Genomic DNA, 24,756 nt, shown 5'->3' with positions numbered 1-24,756 from the left:
TCAGTCTAACTTCCCGTCACTGTCACCGGGAAACAGAAAATCATTGCTGAAGTTACACACCTCTCCAGCCATTCTGGAGAGAACGTATCATGATTTATCCTCCTCTTGGTTTTGCTGCAGCCACCAGACAAGGAAAATACAACAGCAATACCTGAGAAGGTGGAGTGTGAGCCAGACCATGAGTCGTGGCATACTGGATCCATTCCAGTGGTCTTTGTGACTTTAGGGACATGATCTGACCTTCCTAGGCTTTGGTTTCATTTAGTCACTGAAAGACCTCAGTCAGACGATGTGTATGATGTTATTGTTATTAGTTATCATTGCTATGTACGTGTGCATGTATAACATGCTTTGCATTCCTTCTTATGAACGATGATGAGGTGGGCACCTTTACTGCTCTTTTATGCTAGTTACCTGAGGCAGAGGGAGGCTAATAGACTCGGGCACAGAGCAGAGCCAGGAGACAAATTGCCTCTGCCCTATCCTTATGCCCTATACTTCACCCTTATACTTGAAGTGGCCTTGGGTTGAGTGCAGTGTTGCGCATTCCGCATGGGGCTTGGTCTCGGAGCTCTCGGCTGCTGGCGCTGCTCCCCTTTCACTCAGCCTGTGCTTCCCTTCTTCTCAGTGGTGACGGGCTGCGAGCACCAGGCACAGGGCAGCCTGACATATCTGAAGCCCCTCTTCATTCCCAGCCCCCACCTTCGTTTTTTTTCCTCAAGATAAGAGTCTCACTCTAGCCCAGAATGACCTGGAATTCACTCTGTAATCCCAGGCTGGCCTTGAACTCTCAATAATCCTCCTACCTTTGCCTCCCAAGTACTGGAATTAAAGGTGTGAGCCATCACATCCTGCTCTTTTTTTATATATAATTTAAAAATTTTTATTTTTATTTATCTGAGACAGAGGGAAAGGGGGGGAGAAAGAGAATACTATGCCAGGGCCTCTAGCCCCTGCAGACGAACTCCAGATGCACCACCTTGTGCATTTGGCTTACATGTGATGTGGAGAATCAAACCTGAGTCCTTAGGCTTCACAGGCAAGTTCCTTAACTGCTAAGACATCTTTCCAGCCCATCCTTTTCTTTCTTTTTTTTGGAGCAAGATCTCACTATATAGCCAGGATGGCCTCAGAGTCAGATACCCTCCTACCTCAGCCTTCCAAATGCTGGTTATATATAGAGCGCTACTCCTGGCTGGATTTGAGTTTTTTAGTGCTCATTGCTCACCCCCCCCCCCCCCCGCTCACCACCACTGCCAGCAGAAACCCAGATAGGAGATATAGGCTAGAGACCTAGTGATGGCTTGTTAGGACCCGCACCTTCTGTAAGAGAATGGAGGTTATAAGGGTTGAATATACCTTTCAGCAGGTAGTTTCTGAATCAGCCCATCTTTTCCTGGGTTCTTTGCCATGTCAAAGCTTAAGGAACATTTTCATGGAAGACAGAGGAACACGGTAGTAAAGCTCCCTTCCTTGAAGTCTAGATTATCTTTCTCCTTTTTATATGGTCCTGAACCTTATTATGACCTCTGGTGTTCATAAAGCTAAGAGAAGTCACAGCTGGAAAGAAACACGGAGTCTTCTTATTCCTGTTCCCTGGTCAGTGGCAGAAGGGCAGCTCCATGCTTCTCCTACATGCCAGGAGCCCTGCTGCCATGGTTGGCTGTGTTGGTGCAGGTATAAGGAGGCAGCACTGGCCTGAAAGATAGAATATTCAAACAGGCAGCAGTATTTCCTCACCACCCTCTCATCCTCAACCCCATTTTTTTTTCTCTTCTTTTTATTAAAATTATTTTCATGCATGTGGGTGTGTATATATGCCAGCCATATGTGCCGCTTTTTGTGCCTGGCTTTATATGAATGCTAGGGAGCTGAACCCAGGCCAGCAGGCTTTGTATGTGAGGGCTTTTAACTGATGAGCCATTTCCCCCAACCCTCTCCCTCTCTCTCATGCATGCATGCCATGTGTCTTCTCTCTCACCGTCTCTCTAATAAATACATGCATAAACAAGTATTTTTTAAAAGCCAAAGGAGAGGGGTGCTCAGCTCAGAGTCCATCTGAGCTCCATGGGAGGCCTGGATATGAAGGGGCAGGTTGTTGAGTCTGAGAGTATGCATCGGAGGTTCTCAAGAGACTTTGTGCTCTTCATTACTCATTTTTAAGCCTTTCCCTTTATGTAGAACATGCCTGAGGGTGAGTCGAGTGTGGGTAAAATGAGGAAATGGTGTGAGGGAAGAGAAGGCTGGGGAGGAGGGGAGGTTGGCCAGCTGCAGGCTTTGCCGTTTATTTTGTCAGGACAGGAGCAGTGCCAGGAGGAGTGGGGGAGGAGCACGGGAGCTAGCCACGCACTTGCTTCTTTTCGGGACTTGAAGGTGTTCGTGTTCTTGCACATGCAGGTCTTGGGGGTACTAGGTAAATCCTGGACAACAAGGACTCAGCAAAATTTAAATATTAGCCACAGAGCCACTTATGTCGCGAGGCAGTTGATGGGGACCAGCTGAGGATGTGCAACCAGGATGTCTTGGTCCAAATCTTGCTTAGAATCAGCCTATCCTGGGCCAGTGTCTGGACGGCACTGAGCTTTGGTCTCCTCTTTTGTAGGATAAAGGTGAAATAAAGCTTGCTGTGCCTGCCTGACAGTGTCTTTCTGAGGCTTAGATGAGCTAATGGGTGAAAAAGTCTTTTGCAAATGTTCATTATCATTTGTGGGAAAGGGGATGGAATGGAACTGCTGTTGGGTCACATTCAGCAGTGAAAACCAAGAACCCAATGGGGAAGGTGACACAGCATTTAACCAGCTCTGTCTGTTCCCATTCTAACCAGTCCTGGGGCAGCCAGGCAACTACTGTCACCAGATGTGGCTCTTCTGTAATATATACTGGGGAGTGGGGGGGGGGGGAGTGATGCCTGCTGTTAGTCACTGGTCTGCAGAACTGTTGATATTCGAGATTGTTTGCTAGTGTGAAACCAGATATGCTGTAACTTTAAGAAGCTGACGCGATGTTGCAATATGGTTATGTTAACCCCTTGTGAAATGAACTTTATTTGTTATGATAACTGCACCTACCACCTTGGTGTATGTTACAACAACAACATTGTGGGCTGGTAGAATGCTTGCCCTGCATGTGTAGTCCTGGGTCTAATCCTCAGTACCACAAACAAAATCCCCAGAAAACATAATATTTTTGCTGAACTCTGAAATGATTTCTCCACAGAAAATTATTTTCATGGGGGGCAGTGTCCCATGGCTTCTGGAATAAGATCTATTGACTCATAATTTAAACCATTTGAACCATAGTTTTGAGTATTGGGAAAAATGATTTAGCCCTTTAACTGTCAGTTTCTTCATAAGTAAAATAGGGATAATCACTCCAAGACTGATATGACTAAAGGCATGTAAATGCTCAGTAACTGTTGGCTGTTGTGATAGAACACTGTTTTCAGTACCATAGTTAGGCCAGAGGGTCTAATTGTGCGTGTTGGATGATTCCTCAGGCTTCCTGACAGCGTCACCTTTGAGGAAGGTGCCCTGATTGAGCCACTATCTGTGGGGATCTATGCCTGCCGGCGAGGTGGAGTCTCTCTGGGGAACAAGGTCCTTGTATGTGGAGCTGGTAAGGAGCAGAGGACACCTGATCAGAAATGTGATGACCCCCCTTGCCCATCTTATTCCTCCTCTCAATGGCTAGAACTGGTTCTAGAATCCATCTCAGTAGGGAAGATTACAATATCTCATTCAGTGACTGGAACTTTGCTAAATAAAATGAAATGTCTATGCTGGGTGTGGTGGCACATGCTTGTAATCCCCAGCACTCAGGAGGATGAGGCAGGAGAATTGCTGCAAGTTCCAGGCCAGCTTGGGCTACATAGTGCGTCTCAAAGAAAACCTAAGTAAATAAGTAAACAAATAGATGTCTACAGATATGATAGTAACTAATATTAGATTTCCTAGGCAATATAACCCTTTATTTGCTTAAATAATAAATCCTGTGATGATTTTTTGTTTGTTTGTTTTGGTTTTCCGAGATAGGGTCTCACTCTAGCCCAGGCTGACTTGGAATTCACTCTGTAGTCTCAGGGTGGCCTCATGGCAATCCTCCTACCTTTGCCTCCCGAGTGCTGGGATTAAAGGCGTGAACCACCATGCTTGGCTCCTGTGATGATTTTTAAACTCTTGGCAAACTAGGGAGATATTTTTAGAAGTAAAGGGAGGGGTAACTTTTGGAACTTTAAAGGCATCCACAGAAGTCATGGCCTAGCCCCATCCATGAAAGAGGTTGTCCCTGTCTCTAGCCAGCAGGAGGAGGGAGTCCAGACTTCTATGCCTCCAGCTCTCTGCTGCTTATCTTCTGCTCTAGCCTAAGCTTTTAACTTCTGCTGACACAGACAGACAGACACATACACAGCAAGGGGGGGAGGGGGGAGAGGGAGAGAGAGAGAGAGAAAGAGAGAGAGACCTTCATCAATATGACCTAGTATTTTTCATGCATGTTTTTCAGTCAGTGGTTTTCTTTGACAGGATAAGGTAGTAGCCATTGGTTTCCTAAGAAGGATGGTGAATGTAGAACAGATCTGGCTTAATTAGGGCCATTTAAGTATCTATCATTGAAATGGCAGGGTGGGTATGGCTCAGAGGTTGAGTGTGCTTGCTACTTAAGCATGAGGGCCTCTTGGCCAGAGACTGCCAAATTTGATTTTGCCGGAACCCATGTAAAAAACTGGGCATGGCCATGCAAATCTAACCCCAGTCTGTGGAGGGTGGAGACTGGAGCATTTGGGGCTTGCTGATGGACAACAGCTCAAGGTTGAGGGAGAGGCCCTGTCTCAAGGAAATATATGGATAGAGGATAAGGGAAGGATGCCCACTGTCATCCGCTGGCCTCTATGTGCATGGGCATAGGATGCATGCAAAGGGAAACTGCAATACATCCAGGTGCACATGCTCACAGAAATTCACTATCAGCAGGAGGGAGCCATGGTTAATATTTTGGTGCAGAATGAGCTTTACATAAGATTTTTAAAATTTTTATCATCCTATTTATTTATTAGATACAGAGGGACAGAGGGAGAGAGAATGGGTACACCAGGGCCCCTAGCTACTGCAAAGAAACTCCAGGTGCATGTGCCACAATGTGCATCTGGCTGACGTGGGACCTGGAGAATCAAACCTGGGTCCTTAGGCTTTGCAGGCATGTGCCTTAACTGCTAAGCCATCTCTCCAACCCAGGTTTTTTTTTTTTTTTTGAAGGTAGGGTCTTGCTCTAGCCCCAAGCTGACCTGGAATTCACTTCATAGCCTCAGGGTGGCCTCAAACTCACAGCACTCCTCCTCCTACCTGTACCTCCCAAGTGCTGTGATTAAAGGTATGCGCCACTGCACCACTGCGCCTGGCTGTTTTAATTGTGTTTTGAGATAAGGTCATGCTTTTTAAATTTATTTATTTATTTGAGAGTGACAGGAGAGAGAGAGAGAGAGAGAATGGGTGCACCAGGGCCTCCAGCCACTGCAAATGAACTCCAGATGTGTGCGCCTCCTTGTGCATCTGGCTAATGTGGGTCCTGGGGAATCGAGCCTTAAACCAGGGTCCTTAGGCTTCACAAGCAGGCACTTAACCATTAAACCATGTCTCCAGCCCAAGATAAGGTCACGCTATGTAGTCCAGGCCCACTTCCAATTTATTATCTTTCTGCTTCAACTGCCTAAATGCTGGAATTCCATGTCTGTGCTACCATGACTGGCTAGATACTGTCTGAATATGTGGGTTTCTTTTCTTTTCTTTTCTCTTCTCTTCTCTTCTCTTCTCTTCTCTTCTCTTTTCCCTTCCCCTTCCCCTTCCCCTTCCCCTTCCCCTTCCCCTTCCCCTTCCCCTTCCCCTTTCCTTTCCTTTCTCATGGAGCCCAGGCTGATGGCCTTGAAATTCAATCCTCCTACCTTTACCCCTTTGGTGCTAGGATTATAGGCAAGTACCACTACACCTGGTTTTATGAGGTGCTTGGGATCTCCCCAGGGTCTCATGCATGCTAGGCAAGCACTCTACCAACTGAGCTATGTATCTTTCCTTGTGTGAGAGTTTTAGAGAGAGAATGGGACCACCAGGGCCTCTACCCACTGCAGGTGAACTTCAAGTGTATGCACCACTTTGTGCATCTGGCTCTATGTGGGTACTGAGGAATTGAACCCGGGTCCTTAGTCCTTGCAGGCATTTACCGTAACTGCTGAGTCATCTCTTCAGCCCCATGTGTGTGAGTTTTCTTCAAGACTTTTTTGAGGGCTGGAGAGATTGCTTAGTGGTTAAGACCTGCTTTCAAAACCTAACTATCTGGGTTCTGTTCCCCAATGCCCATGTAAAGTCAGATGTACAAAGTGGTACATCTGTAGTTTGTTTGCAATGGATAGAGGCTCTGGTGTACCTATTCTCTCTCTGTTTACAAATAAATAAATATTTAAAGACTTTTTAATATTTATTTTTTTATTTGAGACAGAGAGGGAGAGAGAGAGAATGGGTGCCCCAGGGCCTCTAGCCACTGCAAACGAACTCCAGACACATGTGCCACTTTGTGCATCTGGCTTTATGTGGAACCTGGAGAATCGAGCCTTAGGCTTCGCAAGTTCCTTAATGGCTAAGCCATCTCTTTACACTTTTTGAGACAAAGTCTTGCTGTGTATCTCAGGCTGGCCTTTAAGTAACAGTTCTACTTTAATCTTCTCAGTGCTGGGATTACAAACATGAGCCACCACATCTTATGTCTGTTATTCCCTTTTAAACAATCAATATTTGGGGCTGGGGAAATGGCTTAGTGGTTAAGGTGTTTGCCTGTGAAGCCTAAGGACCCCGGTTCGATTCCCTAGGACCCACATAAGCCAGATGCACAAGGGGGTGCCTGTGTCTAGAGTTCCTTTGCAATGACTGGAGGCCCTGGCATGCTCATTGTGTCTTTCTCTCTGCCTCTTCCTCTCCTCACAAACAAATAAATAAATAAATAAAATGTTTTTTAAATTACTTTTAAAAAATCAATATTTTGTAAACTGTTTCCCATGTCAGTAGATGGAAAATTATGGTATAAGTTTTAGTAGCTGTGTTCTATCTTTGCAGTATATTTATCTGATGACCCTTTTTGACATTTAAGGTATTATTTTTCAGTGTTTTTACTTTCTGGAGGACTCACACAAAGTTGTTTCCAAAAAATGCATACAGAAATCAAACTCAAAAGCTATTCTTGGGCTGGAGATATGGGTTAGCAGTTAAGGCTTGCCTGCAAGGCCTAAGAATGCATGTTCGAATCTGTAGGTCCCACATAGCCAGACACACATGTTGCACATGTGCATAAGGTGGCACACATGTCTAGAGTTCATTCACAGTGGCTGAAAGGCTCTGGTGCACCCATTCTCTCTTTCTTCAAAAAAATAATAATAATAAAAACTATTCTTTATTATTCCATTGTATTGGTCTGGGTTTCATATTAAAACCATGGAATCAGCTAACATGAAAATACTGTGGTAGTGGGTGGTTTGGGGCTAGTTCTTGGATGCCTAAGTATCTTGGCACTGCTTGAGCAAGTGGGTTAGTCCAAGGAGTGAGCCACCTTATTTAAGGGGACTCCACAGAGGGTGACAAGAAAGGATGTGCTTCTCCTTAGAGAGGGGTTGATAGGTTCTCATGAAGGTGGGAATTAGGAAAAATAAAATCTACACCACCTGATTCTTATTCTCTGTTTTGTTTTTTTTTTTAAAGATTATGTCCAGCAGTTTCTAAGAGAAAGTGGGAAATTTCTAGCTATGTGGTGATGGGATTAAATACAACCTACCACTAGGAATGTGCTTCCTAAGAGAATAGTCTTCATACATCCATTCACACCTGCATTGATAAAGAGTTTGAAAGTCTTACTGTGTTCCAGGCACTTGCATACAAATGGTTATTACATTATCTGTATGTGGAGGTAATACTTGTTTTACATACCCACTGAAGAAGCTTTGTTCCTGTCTGTTGCCCAGATAAGGAGGGAAGCTGATGTTTAATAACACACATACTTCATTCTTTTTTGCTTTTTTAGGACCAATCGGGCTTGTCACTTTGCTTGTGGCTAAGGCAATGGGAGCAGCTCAAGTAGTGGTGACTGGTAAGATTTTCTTTTAAAATCATTTCTATGTGACATTTGTTTATTCATTTACTTTTTTACTTACTTATTTTTTGTTTTTATTTAATTTAATTAATTAATTAATTTATTTATTTATTTATCTAGCTCAGGATGACTTGGAATTTACTATGTAGTCTCAGGTGGCCTTGAACTCACAGCGATCCTCCTACCTCTGCCTCCCGAGTGCTGGGATTAAAGGCGTGTGCCACCATGCCCAACTGTTTTTATTTTTACTATTGACAACTTCCATAATTATAGACAATAAACCATGGTAATTCCCTCCCCCTTACTTTCCCCCTTTACAACTCCACTCTCCATCCATACCCCCTCTCCCTCTAAATCAGTCTGTCTGTTATTTTGACGTCGTCATCCTTTTCTCCTAATATAATGGTCTTGTGTAGGTAGTGTCAGGCACTGTGAGGTCATGGATATCCAGGCCATTTTGTGTCTGGAGGAGCACATTGTAAGGAATCCTACCCTTCCTTTCACTCTTACATTCTTTCTGTCACCTCTTCCACAATGGGCCCTGAGCCTTGGAAGGTGTGATAGAGATATTTCAGTGCTATGCATTACTCTGTCATGTCTTCTCAGCACAATGGTGCATTTTGAATCATCCCAGAGATCACTGCCATCTGAAAAGAGAAGTTTCTCTAACCAAAAGTGAGAGTAGATTTAATATATGTATATGAACATTTAGAAAATTGTTTACCACTGGATATATATCTGTAGAAGGATGAAAATAGATTCTTCTCTCTCTCCATGCACAAGAATTAAGTCCAAATGGATTAAAGACCTTAACATCAGACCTGAAACTCTGAAACTGCTAGAGAAAAAAGTAGGGGAAACCCTTCAACATATTGGTCTTGGCAAAGACTTGAATACAACCCCAATTGCTCAGGCAATAAAACCACAGATTAATCACTGGGACCTCATGAAATTACAAAGATTTTGTACTGCAAATGACACAGTAAAAAAAGCAGAGGCATCCTACAGAATGGGAAAAAAATCTCGCCAGCTATATATCTGATAGAGGATTAATATCTAGGATATACAAAGAACTCAAAAAGTTAAATAATAAGGAATCAAACGAGCCAATCAAAAATGGGCTATGCACTGCAAACCAACTCCAGACACGTGCGCCCCCTTGTGCATCTGGCTAACATGGGTCCTGGGGAACGGAGCCTTTAACCAAGGTCCTTAGGCTTTAAAGGCAAGAGCTTAACCGCTAAGCCATCTCTGTAGCCTTGGCATGTGGATTTTGATAACATAAAGGGTGGTGTGTCCAGCATCATAGTGTCCAATGGAGAAGTTTCCCTCACTGAGCCACCATGCTTCACCTATTCAGTCGCTCACTCTACTTAACTTCCTTTTTCTTCTCTCTGGAGTTTGCCATTTCCATAATGTCATAGCTAGAATTACAGGGTGTAGTTATTTTACGCTGGTAAGTTTAAGGACACTTTCAGTACCACTTGGGCAAATACTAAAGTTCAGTTATGGGATGCATGGTAATGTTATGGAGAAAACCATCAAACTGCCATGCAACGGTCATTGTCCATGCTGTTTTGCATTATGAGAGAAATGTGTGGGATTTTTGTCTTGTTCCACATCTTTGCCGACCTCCTTTGTTGGTTTTAGGTATCGGTGGGGGGTACTAGAGACACTTTGTAAGATGGTTGCATTTTTTGTTAAAATGAATTGGGGGATATATCTCCACATTAAAATGGTAAAAGACTTGAAAAAAAATGGGCTATGGAGCTAAATAGCGAGTTCTCAAAGGAAGAAATATGAATGGCATATAAGCACCTAAAAAATGTTCCATGTCACTAGTTATCAGGGAAATACAGATTAAAACTACATTGAGATTCCATCTCACTCCTGTCAGACTGGCTACCATCATGAAAACAAATGATCATAAGTGTTGGCAGGGATGTGGAAAAAGAGGAACCCTCCTACACTGCTGGTGGGAATGCAATCTGGTCCAGCCATTGTGGAAATCAGTGTGGAGGTTCCTAAAACAGCTAAAGATTGATCTACCATATGACCCAGCTATAGCACTCCTAGGCATATATCCTAAGGACTCATTTCCTTAGAAGTACGTGCTCAACCATGTTTATTGCTGCTCAATTTATAATAGCTGGGAAATGGAACCAGCCTAGATGTCCCTCAACTGATAAGTGGATAATGAAGATGTGGCACATTTATATAATGGAGTTCTACTCAGTGGTAAAGAAAAATGAAGTTATGAAATTTGCAGAGAAATGGATGGATCTGGAAAGTATTATACTAAGTGAGGTAACCCAGGTCCAGAAAGCCAAGGGCCACATGTTCTCTCTCATATGTGGATCCTAGCTACAGATGATTGGGCTTCTGTATGAGAAGGAAAATACTTAGTAGCAGAGGCCAGTAAGGTAAAAAGAAGATATAAAGGGAAGAGAAGGAAAAGGAGAAGGGTACTTAATAGGTTGGTATTGTATATATGTAAGTACAATGATTGAGATGGAGGTAATATGATGGAGAATGGAATTTCAAAGGGGAAAGTGTGGGGGGCGGTGAGGGAGGGTTTACCATGGGATATTTTTTATAATCATGGAAACTGTTAATAAAAATTGTGAAAAGAAAAAAAATAAAAATAAAATTGAAAAAAAAATTGTTTACCAGGCATTTTGGTGAGCATAATATATATATGCATAATAATTTAGCCAGATACCACCAGGCATTACACCCCTAGGCTCATGACTAATCCTGTCATAAGTTTTCAGTATCAAGCAGTATTCACTCCTGTGGAGTGGACCTTTAGTATAGAGAGCAGTTGGTTTCCCTCCTAACAGACATGCCACTATTGTACCTGTTGGCTCATTTGGCTTGGCTGGCCCAGCTTAAGGCTTGCAGCATCCTCTGTTGTTTATCTCCACTGGTGATTTATCTCTCTCCCATAGAGCTGCATGCAGCATAGCTTTTTTTTTTCCCCCCAGATTTCTGTCAGCTAGCTGGTCTACACGGAGGAGGTTTTCAGCTCAGTTCCAGCTTGATTTCTCAGTAATTTTGTAGCCCAAGCATGTGGATTCTTCCGCAATAGGGTCTTACTATCTATTCCTGTTGGGAAACCAAGGGCCTCAGCAATGGCCTGTAATGTTTTGGGGCCATCAGTGACCTCCCTGGCCAACAATTCACTGAAATTTTTCTAGTATCAACCTAGGGCTTCTGGATGTGCCATTGTCCAAAAAAATAGGTTTCCATATGACTTGTTCATACCCATACAGATTTTGAGTAACCTTCCCACCCTTCCTCTACTCATTATCTTCCCCTGACCTCACCTAGGCCTTTCCATCCCCAGTGATCTGTTCTTCTACTTACATACATATAATACCATCCCCTTAAGTCCTCCCCTCTCCTCCCTCCCTTATAGCCCCTTTCTAGCTTACTGGCCTCTGCTTCTTTTTAAATCTTGAGAGGGAAACAGTTGGGCCTGTAGTTTGCATCAGGGCCCTGGGATCAGTTCCTTCTAAGTTAGTTTACTTTCTGTTGCTCTTTGCTTGTTTGTTTGTTTTTTAAAGTGTGATGCTAGAGCCAGGCATGGTGGTGCATGTCTTTAATCCCAGCACTCGGGAGGCAGAAGTAGGTGGATCACTGTGAGTTCAAGGCCACCCTGAGACTGCGTAGTAAATTCCAGGTCAGCCTGGACTAGAGTGAAACCATACCTCAAAGAAAATTTAAAGTGTGAGATACTAGGTTAACTGGTTTTTTTTGTTTTGGGGGGTGGTTGGGCGGGTTTCAAGGTAGGGTCTCACTATAGCACCGGCTGACCTGGAATTCATTTTGTAGTCACAGGGTGGCCTCGAACTCATGGTTGATCCTCCTACTTCTGCCTCCTGAGTGCTGGGATTAAAGGCATGTGCCACCATGCCCAGCTTGAGCTGGGTTCTTTTAAAGAAATGAGGTTTGGCTAGAGCAGCTTCTGCCTCAGAGCTCATAGATCTTCACCACAAGCCACTGAGCATCTTCCCAATCTCTGAGCAGACATCAGCTTGGAAAATAAAACATCTGCAGAAATGAACCTGTGTGTTACTGGCAACAACACCACTCAGCCTTCCATGCAGGGTGTGCTCCAGCAGAGTGGAGATGGAGTCCCCAGTCCCATTCCTATAGGGGCAGAGAAGTGCTTGCGGGGCACCCCTGGGGCCTCGGGAGTGAAGGGGAAGGAGGACTGTGCAGGAACGTGTGGCACACACCAGATGAAATCGACGGTGGTGATGAAGGCTGGCCTGGCATCCAAATTTAAAAAGGAACTCTGTGTGCCATGAGCTCTTCTGAGGATCCACCTCTGACAGGATGTGAGCATGGTGGTTCTGATCTGGAGATTGATGTGGACCCTGAGTTGTACCCAGGGGAGGAGGATTCATGTGTTTGGAGCAAGTCAGAACTGACACGTTCTGAAGACCCCCTTGGATCACTGCAATGGTGCCCTGTGTCCACTGAAGAGTTGACTAAGGCATTTGATTTCTGAAGAAACAACTCAGGAAACCAGGAAGCAAAGGAAGAACTGGAGAACAGGTGGGCACAAGGGCCCAGGCCTGTAAGCAGAGCTTCCAGGACAACTGAGGTGGAAGTGTTGCTTGCCTCCAGGAGTTGGAGTCAAACCTGTCTTGAAGAACTAACCCTGTTTTATAAAAGAAAAGACAATAAATTCTCAAATGTAATTGAAAAAAAAAATCAGGTTTATTTAGCTCATTGGATCAAAGGGGAAGGGTCCAAGATTATATAGCCCCATTAGTTTGTTCTGAGTGAAGATTCTGGCAGATGGCATTGTATTGCTGAAGAGATCACATTGTGAGACAGGAAGCCCAAAAGATTCAAGTTTGCCACTTGAATAAAGCTCATTGACTCTTCAAGACTGGCTCTTAACACCTTGCATTGGATCTCATCTCTTAAAGATTTCACTATCTCAGAATTGCCACACTGGAGACAAATCATCTACCTGTGACCAGAGCACTTCTTGAGGCACTTAATTCTAAAGGGGCTCTACCTCCTTTTTCCTGATTTCTAGGAGAAAAGCCCACCCAGGGTTGACTAGTTCAAGGCTCAGGATGAATCTGTTTTGTGAAAAGAGGCAAACTGCTGTAGATAAAAAAGAATGACTTTTTATGTAGGGACCACTTACTGTCCCTTTAGTGGTAAGAGGAGATTCAACAGCCTTTTATTTGCCCCAGCTTATGAGGCAAAGAGGGAGTATTTTTGTGAGTTAATCATGTATATCATCAATGTGTGGTGTATACATGCTTGTGTGGAGATGTAGAAGGGTGTGGGGATGTGTTGTATGAAGAAATGGTGTCAGTGCATGTGTATATGTGTACCACATGGCCTGTGACTGAGAGTGTAGAGGATGTTGGGCCTGATCAGCATCTCCACCCACTGTACTGCAGCTCTTGCCATCAGGTCTTATATCTTCAGTGGATTATTCCTCCTAATCAGTTATCTGGCTTTTCAATTTGAAAGAAACTTTTTCTACCTTTAGATCTGTCTGCAGCCCGCTTGTCAAAAGCCAAGGAAGTCGGGGCTGATTTCACCATCCAGGTTGCCAAGGAGAGCCCTCAGGAAATTGCCGGGAAAGTGGAAGGTCTGCTGGGCTGCAAGCCAGATGTCACCATTGAATGCACAGGAGCAGAGTCCTCCATCCAAACAGGCATCTATGTGAGTGGACTGAGGGCAGCTATCTGGTGGGCAGCACTGGGGGATTGCATAGAGTAGTGAAGGAGACTTGCCATCAAGCTTCTCCACCAACTCCAACTCCCCCAAGCAGAATTAGCTAATCTCTCAGCATTTTGGTTTCTTATCTCTGTGTGGAGCTAATACTTACTTCATATACTCACTGAATCATAACGAGGTTCAAATGTGAAAACAGATACACATGGCCTGCAAAATTTTTGCATGGCCCCACCTTTAGGATGGAGTCTTCTTCAGAATTACAAGACTGTAAAGCAGTACACTTGGCAAAACCATCAACAGGAGGGACAGGGAACCATGCCTTAGTCAAGTGAGAAATCCCTATTTAATTTTATTGTGAAAAATTATAGTCCTTGAGTAACTGATACAAAGCAACAATCATTAATTCAGTTAGTCACAAAGGTGAGGTGATTTTTCAGAGCCATTTGGCTACCTTCCAGAAGTAGAAAGAGATAAATTGCCCATGCCTGATTTTCCCCTTAAGGTCCCAACCCACTGGAAATGTATGGGAAATAGATGGAGTTGGGGTAAGGAGTGGCATTTACAGATCAAAGTACGAGAAAAGGACCCTGTGGGGGTGGGAGTGGGGAGCTTTTGGGTTCCAAGCCATGATGTATGCCAGTCTTCCCCTCTGCCTGGTACTTCTCAGACATATGCCTGATCTGGACAGTTGTTCTGAATATCACTTACCACTTTACACTGAGACCGTCCTGGCGACCTGGCTTCAAGTGTGTGATTAAAGTGGTTGAGTTGGGGCCAAGGCCTCCAGCCCTGCCTTTTTCCTTCATTTCCTCCTGTGTAGTGGGTGTGGGGATGGGAAGAAGTTGACACACAACAGCACTGTGATGGAAGGGGCTAGGTCAAGGACAGTAACCAGGAGGAGCTCCAGTCCCTGCCTCCAGAGGGCTTTCCCGCAGGGGTATATGCTTCCTCCTTCCTGGTCCACTCACCTGGCCACTTTATAGCATGCGAGACATTGCAGGAGGGCTCTAACACCTCTAGCTGTGGCACACCCTCTGTCCTGGTGCTCCATAAGAGTTGCTGCACCTCTTCCTGCTGAGATGCCCAGTGCCATCAGGGGCAGAGGAGCTGGTAGGAGGGAGGTCCCTCGGCCCTTCCTGAGTTTCCTAGCTCCACTGTCATGTGGGAAAGGGTGAGAGGGCCTGTAACTGAGAGAGGTGATGGATCTTTGTGTGGTACATCTGCTACTAATGGCACATTTGGGGCATCTGCTGGGTGCCAGGTTTTGGGTTGGGTAAAGTGAGGATGGTGTGCTTACTGTCTTCAGGTGGTTAGCAGGTCAGTCACAGAGGGGCAGGAGACACTGAGGGATTTAAAGGACATGGTTTTCCTTCCTCCTCTGTCCTAACATTAGGGAATAGATGCCACCTCTAGCAGTTGATAGTGCAGGCCCAGTAGGCAGACCATGGGGCAGGAGGTGGGGGGAGCATTGACATGAACGTGATGTGTGAGAGCCTCACCAAGCATGAAGTAGTGTCTCCCGTGACATGGTGAGTGGAGACATCATATATGACAGGTGCTTTAGAATGCTGTGACTACCCTGCCAATAGGCAGGTCAGGCACTGGCATTAAGTATGAACATAATCTGAACATGACTTTCCTGCCTGGAGATAGATGACTGGATGCTATTTGTTAGGTTCCCTTTGGGCAGAACTGATGTTATTTCTTGGTGTACTGATCATATCCACCTGGTAAGCTGGTCTGAGCATTCCTGGCCTGTGCTCAGCAAACTGCCCCTGGCTGCTTGGGATGGCCACTGGGTGGTGTACTTCCTCATTGTCAGGGAGAGCCACTTGCTGAAGGGGAAAATATTTTTCCTGGAAAATTTCTCAGTCAAGAATTTTCTGTGGTCTAATTTATAATTTTGACCTTTCTTCCATTTTTCCAGTACAGATGGCAATATTTTCCCATTGCACATATGTTACCAAGTGGTTTGCAAGTGATTCTGTACTTCAGCAAAAGCATGAAACATGGGCTGGAGAGATGGCTTAGCAGTCAAGGAGCTTGCCTACAAAGCCTAAGGACCCATGTTCGATTCTTCAGATCCCACATTAGTCAGATGCGCAAAGATGAGGCATGCACAAAGTCACACATGCCCACTAGGTGGCACATATGTCTGGAGTTTGATTACTATGGCTGAGGCCCTAACATGCCAATTCTCTCTCTCTCAAACAAAACAATAAACATTTAAAAATATGAACATGATAGCCAGGTGTGGTGGTGCACGCCTTTAATCCCAGCACTTGGGAGGCAGAGGTAAGAGGATTGCTGTGAGTTCAAGGCCACCCTGAGACTCCATAGTGAATTCCAGGTCAGCCTGGGCTAGAGTGAGATCCTACCTAAAAAAACTGAAACCCCCCCCCCCCAAAAAATATATGAATATATGAAACAACCAAGGTATGGTAGCACACACCTTTAATCCCAACACTCAGGAGGCAGAAGTAGGAGAATGACCATAAGTTTGAGGCCACCCTGAGACTACTTAGTGAATTCCAGGTCAATCTGGGCTAGAGTGAGACCCTACTTGAAATCCTCCTGACCCTTCCCCCCCAATAAAAACCAACATGAACCAGCCAAATGTGCCATTACTAGTGCCAAATACTGTGCAGGCTCAGGGTCCTGCAGATTAGAAGCCACAGCAAGGGGAGTCAGCCCACACCGTTGGAGTCCCAGGCTTGGCCTCTTGTCTGGGTCTGGCTCTTCCTATGTGTGTCCTTCACTGCAAAGTGGCTGGGCTGCGTGTCTTGTAGCTTTCTGTTTCGTATGTGGCATGGTCTTGGTAAGTGCTTCTGCCACTTCTGACCATCATGTCCATTCTCATAGCATGGATCATATTTTACATAGAGACCATCCTGGCGACTATCCAAACACTGGCAAGGGGGAGCTGGCTATAACACTCATAAGCCCCCCCCCAAAATATATCACCCCCAGGAGGCTCCAATTCCCAAATTACCTCCAACTTGGCACCTAGCATTCAGAGCACACGAGATTATGGGGACATCTAATTCAAACCACCACATTCTACATATAGATATTCATTTTTTCCCAGCACCATTTGTTAAAGAGGCTTTTTCTCCAATGAATATTTTTAGCATTTTTGTAAAAAAAATCAGATGGCTGTAGCTGCTTAGGTTAATATCTGGGTCCCCTATTCTGTCCCATTGATATATGTCTATTTTTGTGCCAGTACCATGCTGTTTTTATTACTATGGCTCTATAATATAGGTTAAAATCAGGTTTGGTAATACCACCAGCCTTATTTTTGTGGCTCAGAATTGCTTTGGCTATTCAAAGCTTTTTTTATGCTTCCAGATGAATTTTAGGATTTGTTTTTTTCTATTTTCTATGAAGAATGCTGTTATGAGGGTTGCATTAAATGTGTAGATTGCTTTTGGTAAGATTGACTCTCGCCCCCGCCCCGAGGTAGGGTCTTGCTCTAGCTCATGCTGACCTGGAATTTGCTATGTAGTCTCAGGGTGGCCTTGAACTCATGGCAGTCCTCCTACCTCTGCCTCCTAAGTACTGGGATTAAATATGTGTGCCACCATGCCCAGCAAGATTGACATTTTTATTGGTTTTTCCAGTCCATGAACATGGGCTATCTTTGCATTTTCTAGTGTCTTCTGCAGTTTCTTTCTTGAGTATTTTAAAGTTTCATTGAAGAGATCCTTCACTTCCTTGCTTAGACTTATTCAAAGGTACTTTATGTTTTTTGATGCAATTGTGAATGTTTCCCTGATTTCATCCACAGCATGTTTGTTGTTAGTATATAGGAAGGCCACTGAGTTCTGTGTGTTGATTTTATAACTTTGCTGAAAGTATTTAGCAGCTCTAACAGTTTGATGGAAGAGTCATTGGGGTCCCTCAAAACTACTTTTTTTGGTTTGTTTTTATTTATTTGAGAGCGACAAACAGAAAGAGAAAGAGGCAGATAGATAGGGAAGGAATGGGCACACCAGGGCCACCAGCCACTGCAAACGAACTCCAGATGCATGCACCACCTTGTGCATCTGGCTTATGTGAGTCCTGGTGAATCGAGCCTTGAACTGGGGTCCTTAGGCTTCACAGGCAAGCACTTAACTGCTAAGTCATCTCCCCAGCCCTCAAAAACTACTTTTTTAAAACTGTATTGACAGCTTCTATACATATAGACAGTATACCATGATCATAATGCCTTGGCATCACCCTTCTTATTCTCCTTCCACTGAGTCCCTTCTTCTTTCCAACTAGTCTCTCTTCTATTATTTTCCCCCTCCTATTATCCAGGTCTTGTGTAAGTAATATTAGTCACTAGAAGGTCTTGAGTACTATGGCCACTGTGTGTCTGGAAGACAATATTAGATTCTTTCTGCCACTTCTTCCACAGTGATCCCAGAGCCTTGCAGGGTGTGGTAAGTATTTAGAGGACAGTTTTGTGGGCATAATATATTTATTCATGCAGAAAACAGTAGTATTTTCCTCTCTATGGCTTATGACCTCCCCAGCCATAGGCTTTTGGTTAGGTTTCCAGTAGTAGGCATGAATTCCCTCCTTCTCAGGGAGCAGGCCTCAAATCTAATCACAGAGCATGTAGTTTCCCCCATAACAGACATGCACCATTGTAGCAGTTGTCACCATTGGCCTGGATGGCCAATTGTGAAGCTTGGAGAATCTGCTGCTGGTTAAGGCCGTTGACTTTTCTCCACAGCAGGTGGCACAGGTCTTTCCAGCGTCTGACAGCTAGTCAGCAGGGAGGAGGCTTCCAGCTCAGCTCCAGCTTGAGTTCTCAGTGTCCTGTCACCTGTGTGTGTGGAGTTTTCAGCAATAGGATCTTCTCATCTAGTTTTAATGGTCAACCAAGAACCTTAGCAATGGTCTATGACGTTTTGGGAGTATCAGGAGGCTTTCTTGACCGATAACTCACTAGATGGTTTCCCACCTGTGGCACTGAAAATTTTCTACAATTTGTGCACAGCATTTTTCACTCCCTCACAGGGTACTTCTGCCAAAACTCTTTTTTAAAGAAAAATATTTTATTTATTTATTAGGGAGAGAGAGAATGGGCACACCAGGGCCTCTAGCTACTGCAAATGAACTCCACGCGCATGCATGCACTGCCACGTTCATCTGGCTTACGTGGGTTCTGGGGAATTAAACCTAGAGCCTTAGGCTTTGCAGGCAAGTGCCTTAGCCACTAAACCATCTCTCCAAACTCTCTTTTTAATATATATAGTGTTATTTACATAGAGAAGTAGGTTTACATATGACTTCTTCATAACATCTTTAATTTCTTTTAACCCTCCTCTACCCTATTCCCTCCCCTGAGTCCACTTAGACCATTTCACACCCTGTATTCTAACCTTCTGCTTACCTATCTACTATTCTATCCTTCAAGCCTGCTCCTTTCTCCCTGATAGCCCCTTCCTAGCCTTCTGGCCTCTGTTACTGGCTTTTATTCCAGCTGATATATAAATCTGAATTTTTGAAGCCAGGATTCATATATGAGAGAGTCAAAATGACTTTTTTTCAAGGTAGGGTTTCACTCTAGCCCAGGCTGACCTAGAATTCATTATTTAGTCTCAGGGTGACCTTGAACCCCTCCTTCCTCTGCCTCCCAAGTGCTGGGATTAAAGGTGTGAGCCATCACACCCAGGAAAACTATTTTTAAACCACAGAATTCCAGTAATCCATTTGTGTAGAGGTTGCAGTTTCCTCAGTGTTTGTGAGTTCAGAGGGTGATTCCTTAGGAGTCTGATTAAAATCTTGCCTCTTGGAGGGCAACTCAGGAGGAGGAGCAGGTGGCTAAGGCATGGAAGTGGCTAGTGTCAGTATCTGGAACTAAGTATTTCTTTGTTTATTTTCTTTTGTTTCACTTTTTTCTTTAGTTTTTTAATATAGGGTCTCACCCTAGCCCAAGCTGACTTGGATTTCACTCTGTAGTCCCAGGCTGGGCTTGAACTCATAGTGACCTTCCCACCTCTGTCTCCAAAGTGCTGAGATTCAAGGTGTGCACCACCATGGCTCAGCTTTGTTTTTTGGGGGTTTTTTTTTGAACAAACTTCAGACACATGTGCCACTTTGTGCACCAGGCTTTACATGGGTACTGGGAAATTGAACCCAGGTTGTTAGGCTTTGAAGGCAAGTGCCTTAACCACTGAGCCATGTCTCCAGCCCAGTTTCACTTTTTTGAGATAGGATCTTCCTATGTAGCTGGCCTGGTACTCCCGATAGCCAGGCTGGTCTCAAACTCTTAGTAATTCTCCTGCCTCAGCCTTGCAAGTGCTAGGATAATAGGTGTGTACCACCACATCCAGCTGGTGTTGAAGTTTTAGAAGTTGTTTCCACTCTCTGATCTTCCATCTGTCACATGTCATGTCTCAAGATCTTTTTTTTTTTTTTCTGGATTTTCAAAATACGGTTTTGCTCTAGCCCAGGCTAGCCTGGAATTCACTATGTAATCTCAGGGTGGCCTTGAACTCACAGGAATCTTCTTACCTCTGCCTCCCAAGTGCTAGGATTAAAGGCGTGCACCACCATACCTGGTTCTGTGTCTCAGGATCTTTAAGAAGTGCTGTTCACTCTGCTGCTGGGTTGACTTTGGATGGCATGTGGAAGAGTTTAGCAACATAGCAAGAACCATATTGTGATTCTTTTGATTATCCACATTTTCTGAGTTTTCTTCTTATTTGTTTAGGCCACTTGCTCTGGTGGAACTGTAGTGATTGTGGGGCTCGGCTCTGAGATGACCACTATACCCCTAGTACATGCAGCTTCCCGAGAAGTGGATATCAAAGGCGTGTTTCGATACTGTAACACGTGAGTATACTGTGGGTAAACCAAGGTGACCAGCACCAGTAAGGCTGGGCAGGCCCCATGCAGTCTGTGCTTGTTTATTCATGAGGGAGGAGCACTCTGGCAGCCACACAATATGATAGGGCTCCTAAGAGAACATGTTCTTCTTCAGAGGGAGGGGCAGGTAAGGAGGGGAATTTGAAGAATACTTTTAGTGTTCTGCCACTCGCCACTCAGGCCATTTCCTTAAGTGGCTGCCCTCCATTTTCTCTCTTTAAAGGGAAGAACAGGTCCATTCTCGGGGAAGAAGGGTTTTAATTGAGCCTACTGATGTTTTGCAGTCATACCCTATCCCCCTGCTATGGTACTTTGTCTGGGGAACCCTTCCCCAGTGTTGCAATGTCTCTTAGTCCCAATTTAAAGTCTAACTCCTTGCCCTCAGTAGAGCATGGGTCTTCCAGAAAACCCTGCTAAGCTGAGTTGCTGACAGGGGCAACTGGATTATCTAGACTGTCTCCCTGAGGTTATGCTTTCTCACAGGCCTCCATGGTATAGCTTATGCCTTCATGTCAAAGGTCCTGTAGGCTTTATGGAAAATATTACAAATGGAGGGATAGGATGAGAGTGGGACAACTGGAAACAGTGTCTGTACGTGTAAATTGCAAACCATAAGGTCATTTCCTCCACTATCACTCTGAAATTGATCTTGCGGAAGCACTGTGCTAGAAATACAGATGGCAAGGCTGTTTTATGCTTGGAACTGTTGATTCTTCCTGAAGTTTGAATATAATGCTTGTGATCTTTTACAGGTGGCCGATGGCAATTTCCATGCTTGCTTCCAAGACATTGAATGTAAAGCCCTTAGTCACACACAGGTTTCCTCTGGAGAAAGCAGTGGAGGCCTTTGAGACATCCAAAAAGGGATTAGGGTTGAAAGTCATGATCAAGTGTGATCCTAATGATCAGAATCCTTGATGCAGCTTGAGCCAGGCCCTCATCTCAGCCTCTCAGCATCTCAGGGCTAAATGGCTGGGCAGGGGTAGACTTTGACACAGAACTTTCTTTTCTATGATAAAAAATAATTACTGTAATTCATACCAAGCACTGAGCCTTATAGAGGAGTTGATATGCCCTAAAGACTCAAGTAGGGACCTCATAGCAGAAGGACCTGCTTGTGCTAAGCAGGGTCGAGCACATAGGGCAGAGTTACGGCTACATGCGCTGGGAACTTCCACCTTCATGTAACAGCGCCTTCGGGAGGAGAGCCAGTGTGCCCCTGGGTTCCAGCTCTCACTGCCACTGGCCAGGGAGTGGGGCTTTTATGAGTAAATCACCTTACTAATACTTAAGTGGCCCCAGGACTTATTTTCAGGGTCTTTCAGGGATGTGAGTAGTTGTATTTTAGAGCACAGTGTTTCTTAACTAAGTAGTGTCTGGCTTCATATAAGGAGAAAGAAAAGGAACTAGTTTTCTGGTTTCAGGATAATTTTTAAGCCAATTGAAGGAATAAAATGAAGTGTCATGAGGTCACTCCAGTGGACATTCCAGTGGACAGAGCGAGGGCACTTCTCACTCCTGCTGAAAGACAACTTCTCAGCCCCTGTCCCATGTGTACACTGGAGGACTGCCTTCCCAGTGCTGCTCGTCCATGTGAAGGCATGGGTCCTACTGCTAGGCAATCAGGAGATCTCCATCTGAAGACATCTATGGTCCTGTCTGACTAGACAAAGAGGACTGACTACCTGAGTGCTTGATTTCCCCACCCACAGGATTGTCATCCCCTCCCAGGCTCACGTACATGATTATTAGACAATTCAGCTGTTCTGGTTATCATAGATGGAAGTGTTCTCTTCCCATAGCCCTGATACCTGTTAGAGGGGATCTTGCTGAACTTATTTTAATCATAGGGATTCCTGTATAAGATTTGGGTCTAAATCATACCCTTTGTGATTGTGAGATAAATCAGGAATGAGGATACAGTAGCTGTGACATAACTTGGGTTGTATCCTTTAATCCCTCACTTCAGCTGTGGGCGAACATGTTTGAAGAGATTCTGGTGTTCTTTATAGCTGGGAAAGACCATGGCCGGTACCTGAAATTTCTTAAACTGCTTTGGGTAATAAATCCTGTTGCTGGTCTCTGACTCTTGTTGCTGTTTTTCCTGTTTAAGGAGGTGGGGGGTACTGAGGTTACCTATTTCACAGAAAGAATAACCCTGGGGCTTTAGCAAGGGGCATACTTTTTGTATACAATATAATTTTATTAACTGCTGTAAATTTACATGAAGCCTTTCTCATCCTCATAGCAAGACAAGTACATTAATGATTATATTGTAGGTGATATGTACCTGTAATCTCAGAGTTTCAAAGCTTTTAGTAAGAGGATCATGAATTCCAGGCTAGCATAGTTACATAGAAAGCAGAGAAATCATCTGGAAAAAGTTGTACACTGCTTTTTTCTCTTGCCCTGTGACAGAGGCTGGAGCATGAGACTGCTGTCCACACACACACAGCAGCCACAGAGCCCAGCCCTTCCATCTGTCAGTCCTGTTCACTTAGAACCAGACTTGCCACTTGCCCTTTCAAAGCTCCTTCCAGCCTGGGGATCCCAAAGTGTCTTTAACCTAGAAGGAGAGAAACTTCCCCTTCTAGGTAGACACTTCTGATAGAAGTGCAGACTAGCGAGGCAGATTCACTGTGTTGAATGAAAGTAATAACTTTTTCTTCTTTGTCGAGGTAGCGTCTTGCTCTAGCCCAGGCTGCCCTGGAATTCACTATGTAGTCTCTGGGTGGCCTGGAAGACACGTTAATCTTCTACCTCTGCCTCTGAATTCCGAGATTAAAAGCATGTAGTCGCCCTCCCATCCAGCTTGATAGATAACTTTTCTTACAGCTATGGTGGCATAAAGTGGTTGAACCTGAAAAGTACGAGTGAGCTACAGAGGGGACAGGGACAAAAGTAGAGCCATAAAGAAAAATGTGTCACTTTCCACAATTGTGCTGGGACTAAATCTTGTAAATTAATGTGTGGCACCTTCATTTTCTGGTCTCTTGTGGGCTTCATGCTTGTGAAATTATGGAGAACAAATGGGCTGACCAAAAATACTTCAGAGCTGACTTAGTAGAGTGCAACTGTAATTCCAATACTTAAAGGCTTGAGATAGGAGGATCGTGAGTTTGAGACCAGCCTGGATTACATAGTGAGATGTGTTAAAACAACCACTAAAACACAAAACAGTTCAGAGGATTCTTTTCATTTGTAAATTCTATTCCCAAGCTATGGGTTCCCACACATCATGGAGATGAAGAGTGGAGGAGGCAGGGGCGGCCCGGAGGCTCATTAAGCCCATCATGGTGAAGTATTACTCAACTGCCGGGGGGCTCCCTCTGCATCCTTAGCCAGATGCCCCACTTCTCAGGCGGGCCCTCAAGAAGCCCATTCTTTCCTAGCACCTCCACAAGGTCAATGTGATTGAATCAGTCCCGGAACCAAGAATATAAATTCCCCACAAACTCCCCAGCCTTGGGAGGCCAGGCGCCGTGGTATGCTCTCATCAGGCACTGGCTGACTTTCAGTAAACACCCAGGACCCCACCCAGCTGGCACTCCCAGCACTGGGACCGGGTGGGGTTAAGGGTAGAGAGATTGGAAGAAGACCCTGTAGGACACCTTAAGGGTAAACAGGGGAGGCTGCCATTCAGACTTACCAGGAGGAATTGGCTCCAGAAACTCTTGTCACCTTTGGTCACAGACGATGCTAGTATGAAGTCACTTCTGGACTTAGTCCCTAGCTCTAACCCAGTCTGTCCTGTAACAGAGTCCTGCCTCCTCTCTATTTTGCATAAAGGAAACCTATGTGGGCCATTACTGGAGCCTGAGGTCAGGAGCGGAGGAGGCAAACAGGATGTATTGAATATTTGCTTTTCTCTCAAACTGTCCCCTGTTCATATCAGTCTAGGCTCAAGGTTCAGAAGCCCGAAGATAGGGAAGTACTGCGTGGGCAGCCACCGAGGACAGAGGCCGGGTCTTGGGACATCCAGTCAGGGCCATATCCCTGATGGCAGGCAGCTCTGGCATCTGCAGCCCTCCACTCACAGCAGGGTGGAGA

General features: G+C 44.7%; 1 protein-coding gene across 1 annotated transcript in view; it reads left to right on the top strand.

The window, feature by feature from the left end:
• Sord (sorbitol dehydrogenase) overlaps window positions 1-22,792 on the top strand; it is a 43,315-nt gene extending 20,523 nt beyond the window's left edge. The window contains exons 5-9 of the mRNA XM_045157715.1: window positions 3,497-3,615; window positions 8,053-8,118; window positions 13,649-13,824; window positions 20,552-20,673; window positions 21,459-22,792. Of these exons, the coding sequence (XP_045013650.1) occupies window positions 3,497-3,615; window positions 8,053-8,118; window positions 13,649-13,824; window positions 20,552-20,673; window positions 21,459-21,624 (649 nt within the window). The 3' untranslated portion in view covers window positions 21,625-22,792. The remainder of the gene's footprint in view (window positions 1-3,496; window positions 3,616-8,052; window positions 8,119-13,648; window positions 13,825-20,551; window positions 20,674-21,458) is intronic.
• Window positions 22,793-24,756: the final 1,964 nt, after the last annotated feature.

This window comes from Jaculus jaculus, chromosome 8 (genome assembly GCF_020740685.1).
Source record: "Jaculus jaculus isolate mJacJac1 chromosome 8, mJacJac1.mat.Y.cur, whole genome shotgun sequence".
Lineage (NCBI taxonomy): Eukaryota > Metazoa > Chordata > Mammalia > Rodentia > Dipodidae > Jaculus > Jaculus jaculus.
This window is presented reverse-complemented; position numbering and strand designations above follow the sequence as displayed.